General features: G+C 40.2%; 1 protein-coding gene across 2 annotated transcripts in view; it reads left to right on the top strand.

Moving 5' to 3' along the window:
- The window catches only part of ITIH6 (inter-alpha-trypsin inhibitor heavy chain family member 6), a 153,620-nt gene extending 144,661 nt beyond the window's left edge, over window positions 1-8,959 (top strand). For both annotated transcript variants that reach the window (XM_053695764.1, XM_053695765.1), the window contains exon 15: window positions 1,506-8,959. In XM_053695764.1, coding sequence (XP_053551739.1) covers window positions 1,506-1,747 — 242 coding nt within the window. In that variant the 3' untranslated portion in view covers window positions 1,748-8,959. The remainder of the gene's footprint in view (window positions 1-1,505) is intronic.
- Window positions 8,960-24,753: the final 15,794 nt, after the last annotated feature.

Genomic DNA, 24,753 nt, shown 5'->3' on the forward strand with positions numbered 1-24,753 from the left:
CTGTGAAACATTCCCAGACCATAGAATTTTATAATATTATACAACTACTTCTGTCGAATATTGTATTTTGCCAGACTTCTGCTGCTTCATAACATATGTACATTTTTGATGCATGATAAGTTGGAAAACTGATTGGGGCCTATCTATCAAGCTCCGAAAGGAGCTTGACGGCCCGTGTTTCTGGCGAGTCTTCAGACTCGCCAGAAACAGCAGTTATGAAGCAGCGGTCACAAAGACCGCTGCTCCATAATCCTGTCCGCCTGCTCTGAGCAGGCGGACAGGAATCATAACAATTCAACCCGATCGTATATGATCGGGTTGATTGACACCCCCTGCTGGCGGCCCATTGGCCGCGAGTCTGCAGTGGGCGGCGTTGCACCAGCAGCTCTTGTGAGCTGCTAGTGCAATGTTAAATGCGGAGATCGTATTGCTGTCCGCATTCAGCGATGTCTTGCAGACCTGATCCGCACTGTCGGATCAGGTCCGCAAGACATTTCTTCAATATGCCTCATTGTCTGTAATCCTTAAATACCTCAATAAAAAAAACTATTTAAAAAAAATAAAAAATGGTTTCCATAACATTATAATGGAAAAAAGGAAATCTGATAAATAAATAAAAACTATTACATGGGAGATGATAAAAAGAGGGTAGCAAACAACAGTCAGATATTATGTACAGGAGAATTCACACAAAAGGTGGTAGTTTTAATAATTGTCGAGCGGACATGATTCACTGTAGCGAATCATGTCTGCTCGATCTCACTAAATGCTGTCGGTATTTAACACTGCATAAGCATTTCTGGTGAAATTCTTGTGCAATGCCGCCCCCTTCTCACCAGCGGCCAGGGGCCGTCAATCATCCCGATCATATTGGATCGGGGTGATTTCAATCTGCCACCTAAAAGGTGGTGGACAAGTTAAAGGGACACTCAAGTAAACCTTTAACTTTCATTATTCAGATAGAGCAGTAATTTTAAACAACTTTCCAATTTACTTCCATTAAAAAAAGTGCACAGTCTTTTTATATTTAAACTTTTTGAGTCACCAGCTCCTACTGAGCATGTGCAAGAATTCACAGAATAAACTTATATGCATTTGTGATTTGCTGTTGGCTGTCACATGGTACGTATATGCTTTTGTGATTGGCTGATGGCTGTCACATGGTACGTGTATGCTTTTGTGATTGGCTGATGGTTGTCACATGTTACAGGGGGAGTGGAAACAGACATAACTTTTAAAATTGTCAGAAACAAAATTTACTATTTATTTAACGTTCAGACTTAGCGCGATTGCATTGTCTTGTTATCTTGCATTCGTTGATTATGCAAATCTACTGTGTTTACTGGTCCTTTAAGGAGCGGGTGAGCCTGAATTGATGGGGCTCCGAAGCAGTATCCGCTGCTTAATAAATGGTGCCCAAAATCTTATTGAATATTGACCATCTGTAAAATTGTACTTTGTTTTTGTTACTATTTAATTTGACTCCTGTGCTATTCATTTCTCAGGCCAGTTCCAGAAAGCCACCATAGAGTTCGATGAGAAAAAACAAAGCAATGAGCCAACCCTTTCAGCAGTTGTGACTCGCAACAACCAAAAGGCTCCCGCCACTCTTGTGGTGAAGACCTTGAAAGACTCGTCAGCCCAGGCTCACACTTCCCAGTGCTGGCTGGTGAAACATGGAGAAATAGAGCAGATTCTGGATGGAAAATACATCTCCTATGTGGTGTCAGACCTTGCAGAGATGTAGGATGATCACCAGGGTACACACTGCAGGAGTAACGTCTGTTTGTGATTAAGATGCATCACCTAAAGGGATTAGAGAAACTGGTACTGCTGAAATGGCAGAAACATAGACCATGTAGCAGAACCTCCCTTCTCACCTGGATAGTTCACGTTGGAGCATGTAGAAGATCACGTCATTGTTTGTGAAAAAAGAGGTCTATTTGATAACTGCCAGCTACAGCCTCACAACCATCTCTGGCCTCTTATTCTTTAACCAACTCTCTAACCCAGGGGTGGGCAATTATCGGCCCTCCAGATGTTATGGACTACATCTCTCATAATGCTCTTTCAGCCATAATGCTGGCAAAGCATTATGGGAGATGCAGTCCAAAACATCTGGAAGGCCGATAGTTGCCCACCCCTGCTCTAACCAATAGCATATTAAAGGGATATGAAGCCCATTTTTTTATTTCATGATTTAGCTAGTAATAATTTATTTCTATTATTAAATTTCCCTCACTGTCTTGGTATCCTTTGTTAAAGAACAGGTAGGATGGTTTAGGATTGTGTTGCTATCTGGAGCAATATTTTGCAGCAGTTTTATAACAATGTTATACATTTGGAATTGCACTAGATGGCAGCAGTTTGAGGTTATACAGTGTTCTAGACTTCCTGCCTAGGTATCTTCTTCAACAAAGAATACCATAAGAGGAAATATAATAGAAAAGTTTGGTTTCATGTCCCTTTAATAATTATTAAGCTTAAGGGTGAATAATTATTAAGCTTGAGGTTGGGATTGTAACAAAAACTCTGACTTTAAAGGGACATGAACCCAATTTTTTTTCTTTCATGATTCAGATAGAGCATGCAATTATAAGCAACTTTCTAATTTACTCCTATTATCGTTTTTTTTGGTTCAAAACCATGGAAAGCACTTTATTGATGAGTGAATTTATCCACCAATCAACAAAAACAACCCAGTTTGTTCACCAAAAATGGGCCGGCATCAAAACTTACATTCTTGCATTTCAAATAAAGATACCAAGAGAATAAAGACAATTTAATAATAGGAGTAAATTAGAAAGTTGCTTAAAATTGCATGCTCTATCTGAATCACAAAATAAAAAAATTGGGTTCAGTGTCCCTTTAACATAGTACAGAAGGGAACATTGTGATTGTCATTTATTCTATATTTATGGAAACAGGGTGACTCAGAAAGATGGATTATTCAATTTATGACCCAGTAATAGGTTAATGGGACATTGTATATATTGCAAAATGTATTATAATTTTTCTTTAATGGTGAGAGTCCATGAGACATCTCAAGTGGGATTCCCCTCTAGATGACTAGGAGGAGGTAACACCCCAACATACCAGATCTTTGATTCCTTCTACTCTCCCAAAATCCATCAGTCAAGAGCTGATCAACAGAACATTTAGAGGAACATGTGGAGATGTCACAGGCTGCCTGGGTGAAATGCGGAATTATCTGCCAGTCCCCTGGTGTAGTTTGTTCTGCTCCTGGCAAGATCTATGGCACTTTTCTTGCGCTGCCTTGGATGGGCCATCTACTGACAGCAGTCGTCTGCAAATAAGGTAACTCAGTAGACTTAGATACTGGCAGGTAAGTACATTACACCTTCACAGCCCACCGGTTATTAGAATGAACATGTACACGTGATTCACATCATTCTTTCACTATTTGCAGCATAATGTTACTGTAAGAATAGAGCACTGGTTTTGAAACACCAACAGGTCACATTTTCAGGATTACTTTGGATGAGAGCAGGCAAAATAACCATGTTTACTAATAACCTGATTATTTCATCTGTGCTCCAGTTCAGATATCCTCAAAATCTGGCCTGTTAGGGAGGTCTGAGGACAGGTTTTAAACCCAGTGGAATAGAGCGACTAGCTTTAGCGCTCTCCAGTAACACTGGAGCCCGTAATGCAGCCCCTGTCTCTTCACGTGCTCTATTGTTAAGCTTCTACCACCACTAACCTGTTGGTGGACTTTTAGCTAGCCATTTGAGGAATTCTCCTTAACTTGCTAAACAGTAGCCATTTTACAGGCGTTGACGCTGTTCTTGTGCCCTGGGAGGTGGTGAGACTGCTCTAAATCATATTGTAACTTACCAATGTATCTATATAATTATACATTAATGTATACATTATTGTGCTAACTATAGTTATTTAAATTGTTGTGCTTTTGTTATCATACATTTTCACCTCTTGTGATGGGGCTAGTGTGTCTCACTGTTTTCTTCTCCTTTACGGGTTTACTCAGTCATATATTGTGCCTCATGGTTGTGTTTACAACTTTGTTTTATTACTTTAGCTTAACTATCTCTTGTGGAGATAACCAACTTTCATCCTTACTTGCCTATATTACCCCACAAATGGATCAAATTAGTGCAGCTCAGGTCTCTTTACCAGCAGTTGACGCATAAGTGGGCAGATCTACTGATCGTGTAAGTCCCCCATGTTTATGTCTCTTATTTAAAGGGACAGTATACACCAATTTTTATTTAACTGCATGTAATAGACACTACTATAAAGAATAATATGCACAGATACTGATATAAAAATCCAGTATAAAACCTTTAAAAAACTTACTTAGAACTCCCATTTTAGCACTGTTGGTGAGATTAGCCTGGTACACCCACTGAAAGAGACTGATAGCAGAACCTCCCCCCTCCCCTGGATATGAAAAGACCCTTTATACAAACAGAAGCAGTCTGAAGTCTGTATACATCAGTATACATCTAAAAATTTGGGGCTTGGTTAGGAGTCTGAAAATCAGCACAATGTAATTTAAAAATAAGCAAAACTATACATGTTTACAAAAACACTACTAGATGTGCTATATAAATGGATCATCTGCAAAACATTTATGCAAAGAAAAAAATTGTGTATAATGTCCCTTTAAGGATATTCCTGTTTTTTACCCTGCTCAGCTGTTTATGTGCTGGAGCAATTTCAAATACTAGACAGGGTTTAGCTCATAGTACTGATAACTACTACAGGGGCAGGTATCCACTATAGAGAAAACCCTGCCAGTTTTTTAAAGAAATATATATACTATTTCTGAGTTGATGGCTGTAATGCCTCCTCTAAGAAAATACAGATGCATGCATGTGGCTAGATGTGATCCTTCAGAAGCCCTTCTCTTATCAGAAGTCTCCCTATCGAGTGACCTATCTAGAGCCCTTGATCTAAAGAGGGTACTTTAGAGCACTTCATGCCTTACTAAGGGAAATGTTAAAGTCTTTAGAAGATGAGAATTCTCCCACTTCTGACAAACCTATTACTAAAAGTAAAGAAGGTTCCTAAGCAGCCATCTACCTTCCCAGTGCCTGATTTAGTTGTCAGTCTGGTAACTAAGGATTGGAAAAAACAGGTATACCCTTTGTTCTATCCGCCAAATTTGAGACTATGCTTCCATTAACTCCTTTGAAGTTGGAAGTTTGGGAAACTGTCCATAAAGTAGATAGGGCCATTTATAGAACACTGTTTCTTTGGAGGATAGTACATCTTTTAAAGACTCCACAGGCAAGAAACTAGATAGCTTCCACAGGTGGTCACTTCAGTTGGCAGGCTATCTCTTTTGCTATGCTGTCAGTGCAGCTTGCGTAGCTGCAGCTACCTCGGTTTGGTGTGATAACTTATTGGAACTGATAGCGGGTGAAGTATCCTTAGAAGAAATCCAGGATCGTTTAAAGCTTTATTTGTGATTCAGTAGTGGAAATGATCCGCATACTGCTACTGCTGTTTTAGATGGACAAGCCTTCTGGATAAAGTATTGGGGGTCAATTTATCATATGCCGGGCAGACATGATTCGCTGGTGTGAATCATGTCCGCCCGATATCGCTAAATGCATACACTGTCGGCATTTAACATTGCACAAGCATTTCTTGTGAAATGCTTGTGCAATGTTGCCCCCTGCACATTCGCGGCCAATGGCCCACTAGCAGGGGGTGTCAATCATCCTGATCGGTCCTAAAAGGTGGCGAACAAGTTAAGGAGCAGCAGTCTTATGACCACTGCTTCTTAACTTAAGTTTCCGGCGAGCCAGAAACTTCGGCCATAGAAAGCAACTTCCACTGCTTATTAAATCTACCCCTAGATCTGGAGATATTGTTTCCAAGAACAGACTTTTATATCTACTCTTTCAGTGTAAAATACTGTTTGGCCCAGGGCTCGGTGGAATCATTGCTAAAGTCACTGGATGTAAAGGAGTGTTCCTATCTCAGAACAAGAAAAACTAGGGGTAAAACTAGGAGATCTTGCTGATTTCGTTCCTTAGATAATTCAAAGTCCCAAAGGACAAACTTCTCAACTCAGCATTTAGGATCACCCAAGACTACTTTAATCCCTGTTCCAAGGCTAAGCAGTCCACTTCCACCTCCAAGTCCGATTGATGGTGTGACACCCATTCCAGAGGTGATTCTAATAGGGGGTAGATTGAAGTTGTTTCTGGAGGCTTGGGAGAGGTCTGTGGCAGACCCTTGACTGTTTGAGATTGTTTCTTAGGGGTACTGAATCAGTTCCCAGAGATTCAGTAAAGGCCTAGGACTTTTTTTAATGTGTTTCAGAGATCAAATCAAAAGGAGTAATTACTCCAGATCCCAAATTGGAACAAAACCTTGTGTTCTACTCCAATCTCTTTATTGTACCAAATAAAGAGGGTATATTTTATCCAATATAGACAATATATGTCTACTATAGATGTAAAATATGCCTATGTGCATATCCTTATTCACAGGGATCATGTAAGGTTCCTCGGGCTTGCTTTTCTGAACAGTCTGTGACCCTTTTGTTTGGCCTTGCCACAGCCTCCAGGATATTTACCAAGATATAGAGGGCCTTTTTGTTTGTGGTACAAGTTCAAGGCTACTCTGTAGCACCCTATCTAGATGACTTTCTAGCACAAGTACCTCTTCTTCTGTTAGCTGGGAAACACACAGAAGCTGCCCTTCAACCAATTCACAGTCATAGTTGTTGCATGAACCTGCCAAAGAGTTCTTTGACTCTTGACACTCAAGTGTCCTTCTTAGGCTGATCATACTCTATGTCTATGTGCCTAGCCCTGACAGACCAATGTAGAGACAAACTTTATGTGCTCAACTTCAGCAAACTCCTTGACTATGAGTTGTTCAATGCATGGAGGGGATAGGTCCCATGGTGTCTGCATCAGATACAGTCCCCATTTCGAGGTTTCATCTCAAGCTTCTGCCATTATCTATTCTTCGCAAATGGAACAGAGATTACTAGGACCTGTCTCTAAATATCCTATTGAATCAGGAGCTAAAACAGTTCTTGTGGTGGTAAACTCACCACTCCCAAGAGACCGCTGCTCCTTAACTCGTCCGCCACCTCTGAGCATTCAGATCGGTATGATTGATTTGATCAGGATGATTGATACCCCCTGCTAGTGGCCGATTGGCCACAAATGTGCAGGGGGCGGCATTGCACAAGCATTTCACTATAAATGCTTGTGCAATTTTAAATGCCGACAGCGTATGCAATGTTGGATGGACATGATTCGCTACAGTGGATCATGTCTGCCCGACAGTTAATAAATCTACCTCCATGTCTTGTGGATTCTCAGCATCTTATTTGCAGCCACCAATTAGCAAATAGCACACAGGTGCTGAGCTTACCTAGCTATGCTTTTCATCAAGCAAATTAGATAATAGAAGTAAATTGGACATTTTAAAATCGTATTATCTAGCCGAATCATGAATTACATTTTTTTCCCCTGTCTCTTTAATCACCCGCTTTGTCCTCTCCTGCTTTTCTCCTCTACTTCGCTATATGTGTGACTGAGGGATTTTGGGAGAGTAGGAGGGGTTTAAGCTCATATAGGGCCAAATTATGAGTGGAATACTAACAGTTACATGTGAGCGAAAAGAGGGTTTATCGCGGGTGTTTGTGTGTGTTAGGTTTTTCACTCATATTACAAGTCGAAAGTAAACATGATCGCTTGAGCGCAATTGAAGTTAATGGGCATCAGGATAGCACAAATACAGCTTTGGTTAACTGTTTTGCAAAACGTGTCACAATACACATCAAAAATACATTACAAAGTACAGTTATACTCATCATAACACTAATAAAAAGTATTAAAAACAAATATTGCACAAAAAGTTATAAGGGTTCAAAGATATGAGGTCTCAGGTGTTCGAAAAAAGGCGGGCAAAAGACTTTAACATGAACATACATACATATATATGTTTATAACTGTGTACATATATATATTTATGTATTTATATGTGTATATATGTATGGGTTAGCACACATGAGAACATGCGATCGGGTTTGCCTGTGAGTAGGGTGTTTAGTTTTTTTTTTTGCTCCATTGACTTCTATGGGGGAATACGTTAACGTTCATGTAATATTCTAAGTTTGGCTTTTTGCGCGCATTGGGTTAGTGCTCGTGCGAAAATAGTTTACTTTCAACTTGTAATACGAGCACTACCTGACACAAAAAGCTTAGTCCTAGCGTGCAAGTTGGAGTGTTAAATACCTCATCACTCGTAATCTGGCACATATTTTGGATGTTTTTGCCTCTATCTAGTGGACCGGAGTAGAATCCCACAAGTGATGTTTTTAGGACTCTCACCATCATGAAATAAATTAATTTATCAGGTAAGCATTTTTTGTATTCTTTTTAATGAGCTGTGCTGAACAAATCAAATTGTTCTTGCTTGGGAAGGAGTGTTCCTATCTAGCGGTACTGCTGTAAGAGATTCCCCTATTAGCCAGAGGGATTGTATACAGTAGTTACAGTTGGGCACAAATATTATTTCCCCATGAGTTTCAGTGCAAACAGCTTTTCCATAATCTTATTTATGCCTAAAAATATTTGTAACGTATAATTGCTGCTCTTTAATATACAGAACAAAACAAAATTATAAAGTATAACAACTTTTTGTTCCTGAAGAGACCCAGTCTGAAATTCTTTATATGTGAATAACAATCTATTTATGGTATTTCTTTAATATGTAGATACAAATTGCTTTCGCTTTTTTAAAGCAGATTAAATGAAATGCTCCTAAAAATTTTACATTAAATATAATTGCTATAATTTTATTGTAATTGTACCATCTTAGAATGATTCTACACAAGTGGAGCTAACAGATATTTTATTGTGAGTTTACATGATCATTATTTAAATGTTACAAAGGATTGTATTGTGTCAATAAAAAATTATTTAAAAAAATAGAAAAATAATCCATGAGCAAAGGCAATTTGTGGAAATATGTGACAAACTTGGGTTTTAGTGTTCACAACCTCCTCTGTTGACCTATTTGATTCTATCTTCAGCTCGTCATCTATATGTAGTCAATATGTTCTGTATAAAATGCAGATTATGGGCCAGATTACAAGTGGAGCGCTAAATACTGCTTTCATGAAATTGATATTTGCGCTCCACTGTGTAATACCAGCGCACATTAATGTGGGCTGGTATTACAAGTTGTCAGCAATGCGAACGCAAGCTCGCATTCGCATTGATGGGAAGCATTGTGCTCACAAGAGCGCACTTCCATAGGCTTGTTCTGATGCCGTTGGCTGTGCATCAGAACCTAAGCGCAGCAAAGGGGGTAAGTCGCAGAGCTATGGCAACAAATTGTAAATATATATGTATATGATTATATACATATGTATTTATGTGTTAATATGTGTATATACACATATTAACACATAAATATATATGTATATAACCATATATATTTACTGGGAACACACAATTCCCATAGACTGCAATGTAAAGACACTATTCAGTGCCTTTTTTTTTCTAACACCCCACACCCACCAACTTTAGCCCCAGAATACGGCCTAGTGCAGTTATTTTATTAAAAAAATAAAGAAGCTGCAATCAAGTGTGTCAAAAGAACTGAAATAAGGAAGCAGTCTGCAGAGGCTTAGATACAAGGTAATCACAGAGGTAAAAAATATATTAATATAACCGTGTTGGTTATGCAAAACTAGGGTATGGGTAATAAAGGGACAATAAAAATTCCGGAGTAGACTGTCCCTTTATGTCTCTTTAAACTAATTTTATTGTTATTTGAAATCCTAAAATAAGAAATCCTAAAATTAGCTATTATTAAAGTGAAGGTAAACTATGATGAATCAGTGCCCTGTTTTTGAAAATACTATTTAAAACAGGGGTACTTTCGTTCATCAAAGTTTACATTTCCCATTTTTGTACAAATAATTACTTTTTATTCTGGAAGCCGATCCAGCGCTTCCCCCGCCCGTTGCAAGCCTCTTTATACTTCACCAATGAAAAATCCGGCTTCCTCCAATCACGGCTTCCCCTCAGGCAATGTTTGCTCTGGGGGGAAGATATGATTGGAGGAAGCCGGATTCGTCATTGGTGACGTATGAAGAGACTTGCGACGGGCGGGGGAAGCGCTGGAGCGGCTTCCAGAATAAAAGGTAAGTATTTGTACAAAAACGGGGAAATTTAAACTTTGATGAATGAAAGTGCCACTGTTTTTAATAATATTTTTAAAAACAGGGCACTGATTTATCAAAGTTTACCTTCACTTTAATAGTGGGTAAACAACAGGCTTAACTCACAGTATATTGTCTTCCAACACATCACAAGTCTATCTATGGAACTTTTACGTATTTTTAATATGTTAATCTATAGGTGTGTTCACAAAAGCAAACTTCTCAGCTGACCTTTTTTTTTTTTTTTTTTTTAAATAAAGATGAATTAAAGAGACAGTTTAGTCAAAATTAAACTTTCATTATTCAGATAGGAGATGTAATTTTAATCAATTTTCCAATTTACTTTTATTATCAAATTTGCTTTGTTTTCTTGTTATTCTTAGTTGAAACTAAACCTAAGTAGGATCATATGCTAATTTCTAACCCCTTGAGGGCTGCCTCTTATCACATGTTTTTTAAATTGCTTTTAACAACAAGATACTGTGGGCCATACAGATAACATTGTAATCACGCCCGTGGCTAGTGGCAGACACTGCACTAATTGGCTAAAATGCAAGTCAATAGATAATAACTAAAAGTCATGTGATTAGGGCGGTCAGAAGATGCTTAGATACAAGTTAGTCACAGAAGTAAAAAGTGTATTAATATAACAGTGTTGGTTATGCAAAACTGGGGAATGTGTAATAAAGGGATTATCTTTATTTTTAAACAATAATTCTGGTGTTGACTGTCCCTTTAAGAGTTTGCACAACACAATGCTAAATCCAACTCAGTAGATTTTATATAGTCACAGTCATGTGATCAGGGGGCTGGAAGAAGGTTCTTAGATACAAGGTAATCACAGAGGTAAAAGTTGTATTAATATAACTGTGTTGGTTATGCAAAACTGGGGGATGGGTAATAAAGGGATTTTCTGTCTTTTAAAACAATAACAATTCTATTGTAGACTGTCCCTTTAAGGAAGTGGGATTGTGACAATTCAAGACATGGGTGTCTGGAGATCAAAAGGTCGCCCCGCCCACAAACAGGTAAAAAGGAAGACTTGTTTTTGTTAACTTGGGGGTTGAACACAATCAATCTTCTCATCTATTCTGCTCCCAAGAATGATTTTCAGTTTCTGGACAAACTCATCAGCGTGTTTTGTGAGTGAACTCAAAATGGACCAGTGCGCTAAAAGCCCACAGCTTCAAATGTGTTTTTACCAGAAAAGATCCCGAAAACGTGTAGTTGTTACAGGATAAAAAATGGGAATCCACTTGAAACTGACATATACAATGGCCCTTCACACCTCTTAAGGCAGGGGGCGACAAATCTGTTTAAAATTTAGGTTTCAATAAGAATATTTAGAAGCCAGAAAAACTTTTAGGACCCAGGCAGTGGTATTGCTATATAGATATATGGAGAATAACCCTAAAAGTTTGAAGCCAGTGATAAAATTCTAGGAGCCAGTGGCTCTTTGGCTCCTGGGTTTGTCGAGCCCTACAGTAAAGTTCTCTTGAATTAACCCCTTTGATTAGCATGTAAAGGGAATGGTCATTTACACATGAGATTAACCTATTGCAATCCAAATCTATCCTAATCACTTCTAAACAATCTGAATACCATTTGTATATGGAAGCATGATTAACATACTGGACATGTTTGTTCAATATATTGACACTTTAATATTAAAAAAAAAAAATGTTTTCAATATTTACATTTATTGATTATAAAAGCACCATTTTCTAGTTTCGTATGACATCTTTCAAGAAGAAACAGACTACGGGTTTCTATTAGAAGGACCTCTGTCATCTGTTAAAAGTGGAAATTAACAGTACTGAAACTGTAAAATGTGAAACTGCTCTATAACAATAATGATGTTCAAAGGAGATTACACCTTTGTGAATGGGTTTTTAAAAGGAAACATGACTTTGTGACTGGGCTTTCAAATGGGATCTCGCCTTCGCGTGAGCAAAGTCCAAACACGTTCACCACGTTTGCCTTTTCTTGTGCCTACATTATTAAAGAGGTAGCAAGGTCGAAAATTGAAATGTGCATGGGTGTTTTTCAATTTGAAATAGAAGAATTTTTGCAATATACTTCCATTAGCGAAAATGTTTATAGTAAAAGTTTTTCAGTGACATACTCACATAGGCTGTGTGCCCGGTGTACCAGCATTCAAACGCTACTCCTTCTCAGAGAGTCAGTAGGTGACTTGTATGATACAAATTAAAACTTCACAGAAGCAATACATACAACGGCCAGCTCTCTGCGCAGGCACAGTGTTTAAAGGGACATGAAACCCAATTTTTTTATTTCATGATTTAGAAAGAGCATGTCATTTTAAACAACTTTCTAATTTACTTCTATTATCTTTAATAGAAGATAATGTTCCATATGTTTAGAAGCCATTGTGGAACCCCCACTTAGAATGTGTCCCTCATGCATTGAAAGGTCAATAAATTGCAAAGAACATATTTTAGCTACTAAAAGTATGTCGCAGGATGATTCTCAGTCAGAAGGGAATCAGGTTATGCCATCTAATTCTCCCCAAGTGTCACAACCATTAACGCCCGCACAAGCGACACCAAGTACTTCTAGTGCGTCTAATTCTTTCACCCTGCAAGATATGGCCACAGTTATGAATACTACCCTCACAGAGGTTTTATCTAAGCTGCCTGGGTTGCAGGGGAAGCGCAGTAGGTCTGGTGTGAGAACAAATGCTGAGCCCTCTGACGCTTTATTAGCCATATCCGATGTACCCTCACAATGTTCTGAGTTGGGGGTGAGGGATTTGCTGTCTGAGGGAGAGATTTCTGATTCAGGAAAGATGTTCACTCAGGAAGGTTTTAGCGACTCTGGATGATTGTGACCCTATTGTAGTTCCAGAGAAATCGTGTAAAATGGACAGATTTCTAGAGGTTCCTGCCTACACTGATGTTTTTCTGGTCCCTAAGAGGATTTCGGACATTGTTACTAAGGAGTGGGATAGACCAGGTATTCCGTTCGCTCCCCCTCCTACTTTTAAGAAAATGTTTCCCATATCAGACACCATGCGGGACTCGTGGCAGACGGTCCCTAAGGTGGAGGGAGCTATTTCTACCCTGGCTAAGCGTACAACTATACCTATTGAGGACAGTTGTGCTTTCAAAGATCCTATGGATAAAAAAATTAGAGGGTTTCCTTAAGAAAATATTTGTTCATCAGGGTTTTCTTCTCCAACCTATAGCGTGCATTGTTCCTGTAACTACTGCAGCTGCTTTTTGGTTCGAGGCTCTGGAGGAGGCTCTTCAGGTTGAGACCCCATTAGATGATATTCTGGATAGAATTAGGGCTCTCAAGCTAGCTAATTCTTTCATTGCAGATGCCGCTTTTCAACTGGCTAAATTAGCGGCAAAGAATTCAGGTTTTGCCATTTTAGCGCGCAGAGCGTTATGGCTTAAGTCCTGGTCTGCTGATGTGTCATCAAAATCTAAGCTTTTAGCCATCCCTTTCAAAGGTAAGACCCTATTCAGGCCTTAAATGAAATAGATCATTTCAGACATCACTGGAGGGAAAGGCCATGCCCTTCCTCAGGATAAGACAAATAAGATGAGGACCAAACAAAATAATTTTCGTTCCTTTCGAAACTTCAAAGGTGGTCCCTCTACCTCTTCCCCTGCTGCAAAACCAGAGGGGAATTTTGCTCAATCCAAGTCAGTCTGGAGACCAAACCAGACTTGGAACAAAGGTAAACAGGCCAAGAAGCCTGCTGCTGCCACCAAGACAGCATGAAGGGGTAGCCCCCGATCCGGGATCTAGTAGGGGGCAGACTTTCTCTCTTTGCTCAGGCTTGGGCAAGAGACGTTCAGGACTCCTGGGCTTTAGAAATCGTAACCCAGGGGTATCTTCTAGATTTCAAAGATTCTCCTCCAAGGGGGAGATTCCATCTTTCTCAATTGTCTGCAAACCAGACAAAAAGAGAGGCGTTCTTACGCTGTGTAGAAGACCTATATACCATGGGAGTGATCCGCCCAGTTCCGAAAGCAAAACAGGGGCAGGGGTTGTACTCCAATCTGTTTGTGGTTCCCAAAAAAGAGGGAACCTTCAGACCAATTTTAGATCTCAAGATCCTAAACAAATTCCTCAGAGTCCCATCTTTCAAGATGGAGGCCATTCGGACTATTTTACCAATGATCCAGGAGGGTCAATATAGGACCACCGTGGACTTAAAGGATGCATATCTACACATCCCTATCCACAAAGATCATCACCAGTTCCTCAGGTTCACCTTTCTGGACAAGCATTACCAGTTTGTGGCTCTTCCCTTCGGGTTGGCTACAGCTCCCAGAATTTTCACAAAGGTGCTAGGGTCCCTTCTGGCGGTTCTAAGGCCGCGGGGCATAGCAGTGGCGCCTTATCTGGAGGATATCTTAATTCAGGCGTCGACTTACCAACTAGCCAAGTCTCACACGGACATCGTGTTGGCTTTTCTAAGATCTCACGGGTGGAAGGTGAACGTAAAAAAGAGTTCACTTATGCCTCTCACAAGAGTTCCATTCCTGGGAACTCTGATAGATTCGGTGGACATGAAAATTTTTCTTTCCGAGGTCAGGAAATCAAAGATTTTAACCACCTGCCAAGCTCTTCATTCCATTCCTCGGCCGTTAGTGGCTCAGTTTATGGAGGTAATCGGACTAATGGTAGCGGCAATGGACATAGTTCCGTTTGCTCGCTTGCATCTCAGACCACTGCAACTATGCATGCTCAATCAGTGGAATGGGGATTATGCAGATTTATCTCCTCAGATAAATCTGGATCAAGAGACCAGAGCCTCTCTTCTTTTGTGGTTGTCTCAGGATCATCTGTCCCAGGGACTCTGTTTCCGCAGGCCAGCGTGGGTCATAGTGACGACGGACGCCAGCCTATTAGGCTGGGGTGCAGTCTGGAATTCCCTGAAAGCACATGGTTTGTGGTCTCAGGAGGAGGCTCTCCTCCCGATAAATATTCTAGAAATGAGAGCGATATTCAACGCACTTTAGGCGTGGCCTCAGCTGGCTTCGGCCAGATTCATAAGACAATATCACAACTGTAGCATATATCAATCATCAGGGGGGAACAAAGAGTTCTCTAGCGATGATAGAGGTTACCAAAATAATTCGATGGGCAGAGACTCACTCTTGCCATCTATCAGCAATCTATATCCCAGGAGTGGAGAACTGGGAAGCGGATTTTCTAAGTCGTCAGACTTTTCATCCGGGGGAGTGGGAACTCCATCCGGAGGTATTTGCACAATTGATTCAGCAATGGGGCACACCAGAATTGGATCTGATGGCGTCTCGTCAGAACGCCAAACTTCCTTGTTACGGGTCCAGGTCAAGGGATCCTCAGGCAGTACTGATAGATGCTCTAGCAGTACCCTGGTCGTTCAACCTGGCTTATGTGTTTCCACCATTTCCTCTCCTTCCTCGTTTGATTGCCAGAATCAAACAGGAGAGAGCTTCAGTGATTTTGATAGCACCTGCGTGGCCATGCAAGACTTGGTATGCAGACCTGGTGGACATGTCATCCTTTCCACCATGGACTCTGCCACTGAGACAGGACCTTCTGATTCAAGGTCCGTTCCAGCATCCAAATCTAGTTTATCTGCGGCTGACTGCTTGGAGATTGAACGCTTGATTTTATCCAAGCGGGGTTTCTCTGAGTCGGTCATAGATACCTTAATTCAGGCTCGAAAGCCTGTCACTAGGAAAATTAATCATAAGATAGGGCGTAAATATCTTTATTGGTGCGAATCCAAAGGCTACTCATGGAGTAAGATCAGGATTCCTAGGATTTTGTCCTTTCTCCAAGAAGGATTGGAGAAGGGGCTATCAGCTAGTTCCTTAAAGGGACAGATATCTGCTTTATCTATTCTACTGCACAAGCGTCTGGCAGATGTTCCTGACGTTCAGTCGTTCTGTCAGGCTTTAGTTAGAATCAAGCCTGTGTTTAAACCTGTTGCTCCGCCATGGAGCTTGAATTTAGTTCTTAAAGTTCTTCAAGGGGTTCCGTTTGAACCTATGCATTCCATAGATATTAAGCTTCTATCTTGGAAAGTTCTGTTTTTAGTTGCTATCTCTTCGGCTCAAAGAGTTTCTGAACTATCTGCATTACAATCTGAATCGCCTTATCTTGTTTTCCATGCTGATAAGGTGGTTTTGCGTACCAAACCTGGATTCCATCCTAAGGTTGTTACTAATAGGAATATCAATCAGGAAATTGTTGTTCCTTCTCTGTGTCCTAATCCTTCCTCTAAGAAGGAGCGTCTGTTGCACAACTTGGACGTGCTTCGTGCTTTGAAGTTTTACTTGCAAGCAACCAATGATTTCCGTCAAACATCTTCTTTGTTTGTTGCCTATTCTGGAAAACGTAGAGGTCAAAAAGCTACGGCTACCTCTCTTTCTTTTTGGCTGAAAAGCATCATCCGTTTGGCATACGAGACTGCTGGACAGCAGCCTCCTGAAAGGATTACAGCTCACTCTACTAGAGCGTTGGCTTCCACATGGGCTTTTAAAAATGATGCTTCTGTTGAACAGATTTGTAAGGCTGCGACTTGGTCTTCGCTTCATACCTTTTCCAAATTTTACAAATTTGATACTTTTGCTTCTTCGGAGGCTATTTTTGGGAGAAAAGTTCTTCAAGCAGTGGTGCCTTCTGTTTAACCATCTGTCTTGTCCCTCCCGTTCATCCGTGTCCTGTAGCTTTGGTATTGTATCCCACAAGTAAAGGATGAATCCGTGGACTCGTCGTACCTTATAGAAGAAAAGTAAATTCATGCTTACCTGATAAATTAATTTCTTCTATGGTACGACGAGTCCACGGCCCGCCCTGTCATTTTAAGACAGATTATTTTTTTTATTTTAAACTTCAGTCACCTCTGCACCTCTTAGTTTCTCCTTTTTCTTTCTGTACCTTCGGTCGAATGACTGGGGGATGGAGCTAAGGGAGGAGCTATATAGACAGACAGCTCTGCTGTGGTGCTCTTTGCCACTTCCTGTTAGCAGGAGGATAATATCCCACAAGTAAAGGATGAATCCGTGGACTCGTCGTACCATAGAAGAAATTAATTTATCAGGTAAGCATAAATTTACTTTTTTTTCTTGTGGATTGTGGGGACATTGACGTGCACCTTTCACACTGGTGCTGGACTGTGAGTTACTTCTACTATATGTACATATGCTGCCAAAAACAGTAATAACTTTTACTATAAACTTTTTTGCTAATGGACTAATTGTTTGTCTTTATGGGAAATGTCAGTAAGATATGAACAAACAATAGTAACACTATTTAAGTTTAATATACATGAAATACAATCTAACCATATTGTACAATCTAATAATTCTAATTTATTGTATATATAGGTGTATAGAAGCAGATGTTCCATAACGAGCTAATGCAAACGCATGCTAGCTGACACATCAGATTTCAGGCAGAAACTAGTTGAGGTCAAGGTAAATCTTGGTTATTTCTTCTGAAAGATAAAAAGTAGAGTTCCATGTAGCATATCCTGTGCACAGAGAGTAATAGTCTTCCTTCCAGTCCCCAAAGGTGTACTCATATGTCTAAATACACCAAACCCTTGGGGGCCGATTTATCATAGCCCGAATTGGGTCAAATACCCCTCTTTCTGCGCAAGCCTTCAGGTTTGCCGGAAACAAGAATTAAGAAGCAGCGGTCTTAAGATCAATAATAATTTGATATATATATAATTTATACATATATATATGTTAATAATTTCATATATTTTGGTTAATTTTATAATGAACTTCTTTAAACCTTCTAACACTTAATTGCAATTATAGACAAACATTTAAATGGTCATATTTAATTAGTGTACACGTTTTATAAATAAAACAAAAATGTATTTGGTTAATTAAGACGAGAACTGAGCAGGCCTTCCAAGACTGGCATGGGCCCAATTATCAAAAAATGTTCCAGTTTGGAGAGAAATTATTATGATGACTTCACAGGGGCTAACCTTACCAATGGGGTGGAAACAAGAGGCCCCAGAGAAATGTGAGCTCACTCCCATAGAATGTAATGAAGCTCTCTGGGATAGAAAATCTCACAGGGGAGTGTAAGGTTAACAGGGGAGCACCTGGCACTGATTTAAACTGACAGTTCACATCAAATACAAATTAAACTTAAATGTTTTCACCATATTTTAAGGGTATTTACATCTAGTAATGTACATTAATTCTCTGTCAGTTAAATGAGTGTATTGTGAATTTTGAGCAAACTTCACCTGCATACAGCTTGTGAAATAAATCAGTAAGATCTACAGCTGTAAAATGCTTAAAGGATATAAAGAGCGTTGCAAGAGAGCTTCAGACACACACTGGAACATGACCGAATGTCTATGTCTAGCCCACTTTCTGAAAGTGACAGACTTATTTCACATAGAAAAAAATACAAAGTGCAATGCTATTCGTGAAAGATACACATCAATATACAGAGATATAATTAATTTGTTAGAGTGACACCAAAACGTTCAAACATAATCAGAATTTGTAATCACATTCCTAAATATACTGCTGTATACAGAATCTAAATGCATTAAAATGCAAAATATAAAGTGCAATGCTTAAATGCATTACAAATAATTACTAAAACAACAAAATCTAAAGTCTAAAGTAAATTTAAAGGGACATGGAACCCAAAATTATTATTATTTTATGATTCAGATACACCATGCAATTTAAAACCACTTTTCAATTTACTTATTTTATTTAAATTGCTTCATTCCCTTTGTATCCTTTGTTGAAGGAGCAGTAATGCACTACTGGGAGCTAACTAAAAGCCCATGAGGCATATATGTGCAGCCACCAATCACGAGCTTCTAAACCTACCTAGGCATAGTTTTTAACAAAGGATACCAAAAGAACTAAACAAATTAGACAATAGATGTAAATTGGAAAGTTTTTTAAAATTGCATGCTCTCACTGTTTTTCATACCTGTCCTCAGGCTTCCCTAACAGGCTAGATTTTCAGTATATCCGAACTGGAACACAGGTGAAATAATCAGCTGATTAGTAAACATGGTTATTTTACCTGCTTTCACTAAAGGAAATCCTAAAAATCTGTCCTGTTGGGGAGGCCTGAAGACAGGTTTGAAAACCAGTGAACTATCCCTTTAACTACAAAGCATAAAATGTAACAAAATTGTCATGTAATGCACTGCTGTATTGCACTGTGCTTGTCTCTCCTTCACATCCAGAAAAGCAGGGAATAACCCTTAGAGAGATACAGCAATATTTGCCATTCTGTAATTGTGGCCACTGATCTCCTAGGTCAGGGATGGGCAAGAGGTAGATCGCGGTTTTTCGAGGTGACCGCCTGTAATATTTCAAAAGTCTGCATAATAAGAGAAAGATTTCTCACACATCTACGGCGGCGAGGTTCTTCACTCAGAATCTAGAGTTCTAGATAGAATCTAGATTCTGAGTGAAAAGCCTCACCACCGTAGATGTGTGAGAAATCTTTCTCTTATGCAGACGTTTGAAATCGTCTGTGACTCTGCGTCTATGGGCGGTATGGGCACTATAAACTTAAAGGTACAGCATGCGCGATGCGGCTGTAGCTGAACTCGCTGCCTCAGCTTTGGTTACAGGACCTACCCCCTTTATCAACCTGACATGGCGTCCAGCAAAAAAAATGACTTTGTAGAATGAGTCTCGAGCTGTCTTGATTGTGAGACTACTTTTCATACGAAGGCGCGGTACACAGATAAGGTTGCTTGAGGGTCCCAGCGTGACGTAAAGAGAGCTCTCACAGTAAGTAAAGACAGAGTGCGGCTGTATTTGTTATTAAAGAGTGCGGCTGATTTTTAAAGCTGTATTGTTTGTGTCAAAAATAAAATTTTCAGCCAGCAGGTCCTATTTGTGGCAAAATTACAATTTTCAGCCAGCAGTCCCCTGCAACAGCTTTGCACCCGGTTACATAGTGTGTGCTGGACTATTCTTTGTGGGGGATTTTAATAAATACATTATTGTAATTATTATTATCAGGACTGGTGTGTTTTTTTTAATTAGGCGACCACGTCACTTGAAATAAAATTAGAGGTAGCCATTGTCTTACAAAAGTCTGCCCACCCCTGCCCTTGGTGTTTGTGACTGCATTAGAGACCACTAATAGACCACTGACTGATTGGACCACTTCCAGTATACTTTGTAATAAATTGTGCTGGGATACAGGATAAACTCACAGGATTAAAAGAATGATGATAGATCTCTTACCATGGGATTTCTCAGCTTCTTATTATGGCCCCCTCCCCCCATATAAACATCATTTAAAAAAATGCTGAGAACAGGTTGTTTTCCAAAGGACTTAAAGAGACAGTCTTGTCAAAATTAAACTTTCATGATTCAGATAGGCCTTGCAATTTTAAACAACTTTCCAATTTACTTTTATCATCAAATTTGCTTTGTTCTCTTGGTATTCTTTCATGAATGATAAACCTACGTAGGCTCATATGCTAATTTCTAAGCCCTTGGAGGCCACCTCTTATCTCAGCGCATTTTGACAGTTTTTCACAGCTAGACAGCGCTAGTTCATGTGTGTCATATAGGTAACATTGTGCTCACTCCTGTAGAGTTTTATGAGTCAGCACTGCAAGGCTAAAATGCAAGTTTGTCAAAAGAACTGAAATAAGGGGGCTGTCAGAAGATGTTTAGATACAAGGTAATCACAGAGGTAAAAACTATATTAATATAACAGTGTTGGTTATGCAAAACTGGGGCATGGGTAATAAAGGGATTCTTTGCTTCCTGTGACAAAGTGTGTAAGGCCGTGTAGTGCAGTAAGAGCCGCTCTATCCTTACCTGCTGTGCTGTAGCGAAGGGTCGTGGGTGCGCTATGCTTTGGAAGGTTGCTTCTTCTGCAAGAATCTGGGGCAGCCCGGTGTACTATTTGCCTCTCAGATGAGGAGTCCTAAAGTGGAGAGTGCTAAAAATAGAGTTACATGTATATTTTTCATCTGAAGTGTTCCTGCTGTTTCCTGAGTGTCAATGCTGAATGGGAGGTCTCAAAAATTCTTTGCTTACACCTGTTCAGTGCTTGGTTATTATTTGTATGGAGATTGTGGCAATCCTGTTCCTGACCTGTTCTGGTTTTGACTTTGGCAAGTTCTTTGGCTTCTGTCTCTTGTTTATCCCTTGCATCAGGGTTCAAGTCCTACAAAAAAAGTGTGGGAACTCACCAAAACTTCCACCCTCCCTCACAATTAATATATATACAGTATCCCACAAAAGTGAGTACACCCCTCACATTTTTGTAAATATGTTATTATATCTTTTCATGTGACAACACTGAAGAAATGTCACTTTGCTACAATGTAAAGTAGTGAGTGTACAGCCAGTATAACAGTGTAAATTTGCTGTCCCCTCAAAATAACTCAACATGTCCCCTCAAAATAACTCAACACACAGCCATTAATGTCTAAACCTTTGACAACAAAAGTGAGTCCACCCCTAAGTGGAAATGTCCAAACTGGGCCCAATTAGCCATTTTCCCTCCCCGGTGTCATGTGACTTGTTAGTGTCTCAGGAGTGAATGGGGAGCAGGTGTGTTAAATTTGGTGTTATCGCTCTCACACTCTCTCATGCTGGTCACTGGAAGTTCAACATGGCACCTCATGGCAAAGAACTCACTGAGGATCTGAAAAAAAGAATTTTTGCCCTACATAAAGATGGCCTAGGTTATAAGAAGATTGCCAAGACCCTGAAACTGAGCTGCAGCACGATGGGCAAGACCATACAGCGGTTTCACAGGACAGGTTTCACTCAAACAGGCCTCGCCATGGTCGACCAAAGAAGTTGAGTGCACATGCTCAGCGTCATATCCAGAGGTTGTCTTTGGGAAACAGACGTATAAGTGCTGCCAGCATTGCTGTAGAGGTTGAAGGTGTGGGGGTCAGCCTGTCAGTGCTCAGACCATAGGTCTGCATGGCTGTCGTCCCAGAAGAAAGCCTTTTCTAAAGATGATGCACAAGAAAGCCCACAAACAGTTTGCTGAAGACAAGCAGACTAAGGACATGGATTACTGAAACCATGTCCTGTGGTCCGATGAGACAAAGATAAACTTATTTGGTTCAGATGGTGTCAAGCGTGTGTAGCGTCAACCAGATGAGGAGTACAAAGTGTGTCTTGCCTACAGTCAAGCATGGTGGTGGGAGTGTCATGGTCTGGGCCTGCATGAGTGCTGCCGGCACTGGGGAGCTACAGTTCATTGAGGGAACCATGAATGCCAACATGTACTGTAGCATACTGAAGCAGAGCATTATCCCCTCCCTTCAGAGACTGGGCTGCAGGGCAGTATTCCAACATGATAATGACCCCAAACACACCTCCAAGATGACCACTGCCTTGCTAAAGAAGCTGAGGGTAAAGGTGATGGACTGGCAAAGCATGTATCCAGACCTAAACCCTATTGAGCATCTGTGGGGCATCCTAAAACGGAATGTGGGGAAGAGCAAGGTCTCTAACATCCACCAGCTCCATGATGTCGTCGTGGAGGAGTGGAAGAGGACTCCATTGGCAACCTGTAAAGCTCTGGTGAACTCCATGCCCAAGAGGGTTAAGGCAGTGCTGGAAAATAATGGAGGCCACACAAAATATTGACACTTTGGGTCCAATTTGGACATTTCCACTTAGGGGTGTATTCACTTTTGTTGCCAATGGTTTAGACATTAATGGCTGTGTGTTGAGTTATTTTTATGAAACAACAAATGTACACTGTTATACAGGCTGTACACTCACTACTTTACATTGTAGCAAACTGTCATTTCTTCAGTGTTGTCACATGAAAATATATAATAAAATATTTACAAAAATGTGAGGGGTGTACTCACTTTTGTGGGATACTGTATATATATATATATATATATATATATATATATATATATATATATATATATATATATACACACGCACACACACTGAGGCCGAATTATCATATGTCTGTCGGACCTGATCCGACAGTGCAGATCAGGTCCGACAGACATCGCTGAATGCGGAGAGCAATACGCTCTCCGTATTCAGCATTGAACCAGCAGCTCACTAGAGCTGCTGGTGCAACGCCGCCCCCTGCAGACTCGCGGCCAATGGGCCGCCAGCAGGGAGGTGTCAATCAACCCGATCGTACTCAATCGGGTTGTATTGTGGCGATTCCTGTCCTCCTCATCAGAGCAGGTGGACAGGGTTATGGAGCAGCGGTCTTTAGACCGCTGCTCCATAACTTGTGTTTCTGGCGAGAACACAGGCCCTCAAGCTCCATACGGAGCTTGATAAATGGGCCTCACTGTGTTTATATGTATATAATCTGTACACTTTGGTTAATGAAAGCAAATGAAATCCAATGAAGGGTTGAATGGTTGCCTTTGGACCTGAGGATCCTCCTCTGTCACAGAGTCTCACCCATTTAAGGTGCAATAGTCCTATTTCTGCTGAGGGGAGCTAAATAACCCCAGAGCGAGCCACACAGAAATGTAAGAACCATGTGTAATAAAAGATAATATTCATAACAGGGGTGATAACACAGCAGGACCACCGACAGTCTTACATTTAGTGTATTGTAGGAAGTGTTACTGCCCATTACTAGAGGATCTCACTATCCCTCTAACCAGACTGTGCTCCAGCTCCTCCCACCAGCAGCAGCAGTCTTTATTGAAATGTTTCTGTTCTCTGTCCATAGGGAACTTAGTTCCTCTTGCAAAAATAGTGTAGGAACTCCGTTCTCATGCGTTGCTGCTCGATTTGACCCCTGCCTTGCATGTACCTTTGTTTGTGGGCTAACTTTTTGGTAAAAGACCTTTGGAACTGTGTGTATTTTGGCTCACAATACTGAAACATATTTGTTAGGAGAATTCTGGAGTCGAATTGCCTTCATTTTAGATGCATTTTCACATGATAAATAACGGGATACATTTTCAAGAGCAAATTAAGGAGAAAATAGAGGAGAACTTCAATGATAAATCTAACCCCTAGTGACAACTGAATGGAGAGTCAAATCTGATGCAACTCCAAACAGAAAGGAAGAAATGTGTTACGTGTGAAGACAAATGCACCTGATGGCACAAAACCACAAAAACCAAAGCTGTTGACGAAAGTCAATTATACAAATGGGTATTTAAAGAAGTATACTATTCCAATAATTCTAATCAGACCCAACATCTTTAATTTAACTAAATGCTCACACACTTTTATGAAAGTCAAGGAGAGTTTCAAACACATTCACACAGACAGTAGCAAGGGGAGAGGAAGCACACAAAAATAGCTGGACATGCAGTTTTAGAAGGATGATATGAAACACAGGATGGATCTGTTAGGAATCAGGTAGTTAAAGGGACATTATACACCCAAAAAAATATGGGCTATTTAAATAAAGAATTAAAAAAAGATAAAGTTTTTAATTGACATGTATTAGCGATTTTGCTGCTAAAGCTTCTACAATTGATGATAAAGTTTCACTACATAAGAATACGTTCGTAGGACACACTAGCTACAAAGCAAGGCTTTTTTCCTCGCTCCCTAGCTAGTGTCCTTACAGCCAGCCCCCATGCTAGAGCC

The sequence above is a fragment of the Bombina bombina genome, chromosome 12 (assembly GCF_027579735.1).
Source record: "Bombina bombina isolate aBomBom1 chromosome 12, aBomBom1.pri, whole genome shotgun sequence".
NCBI classification, from domain to species: domain Eukaryota; kingdom Metazoa; phylum Chordata; class Amphibia; order Anura; family Bombinatoridae; genus Bombina; species Bombina bombina.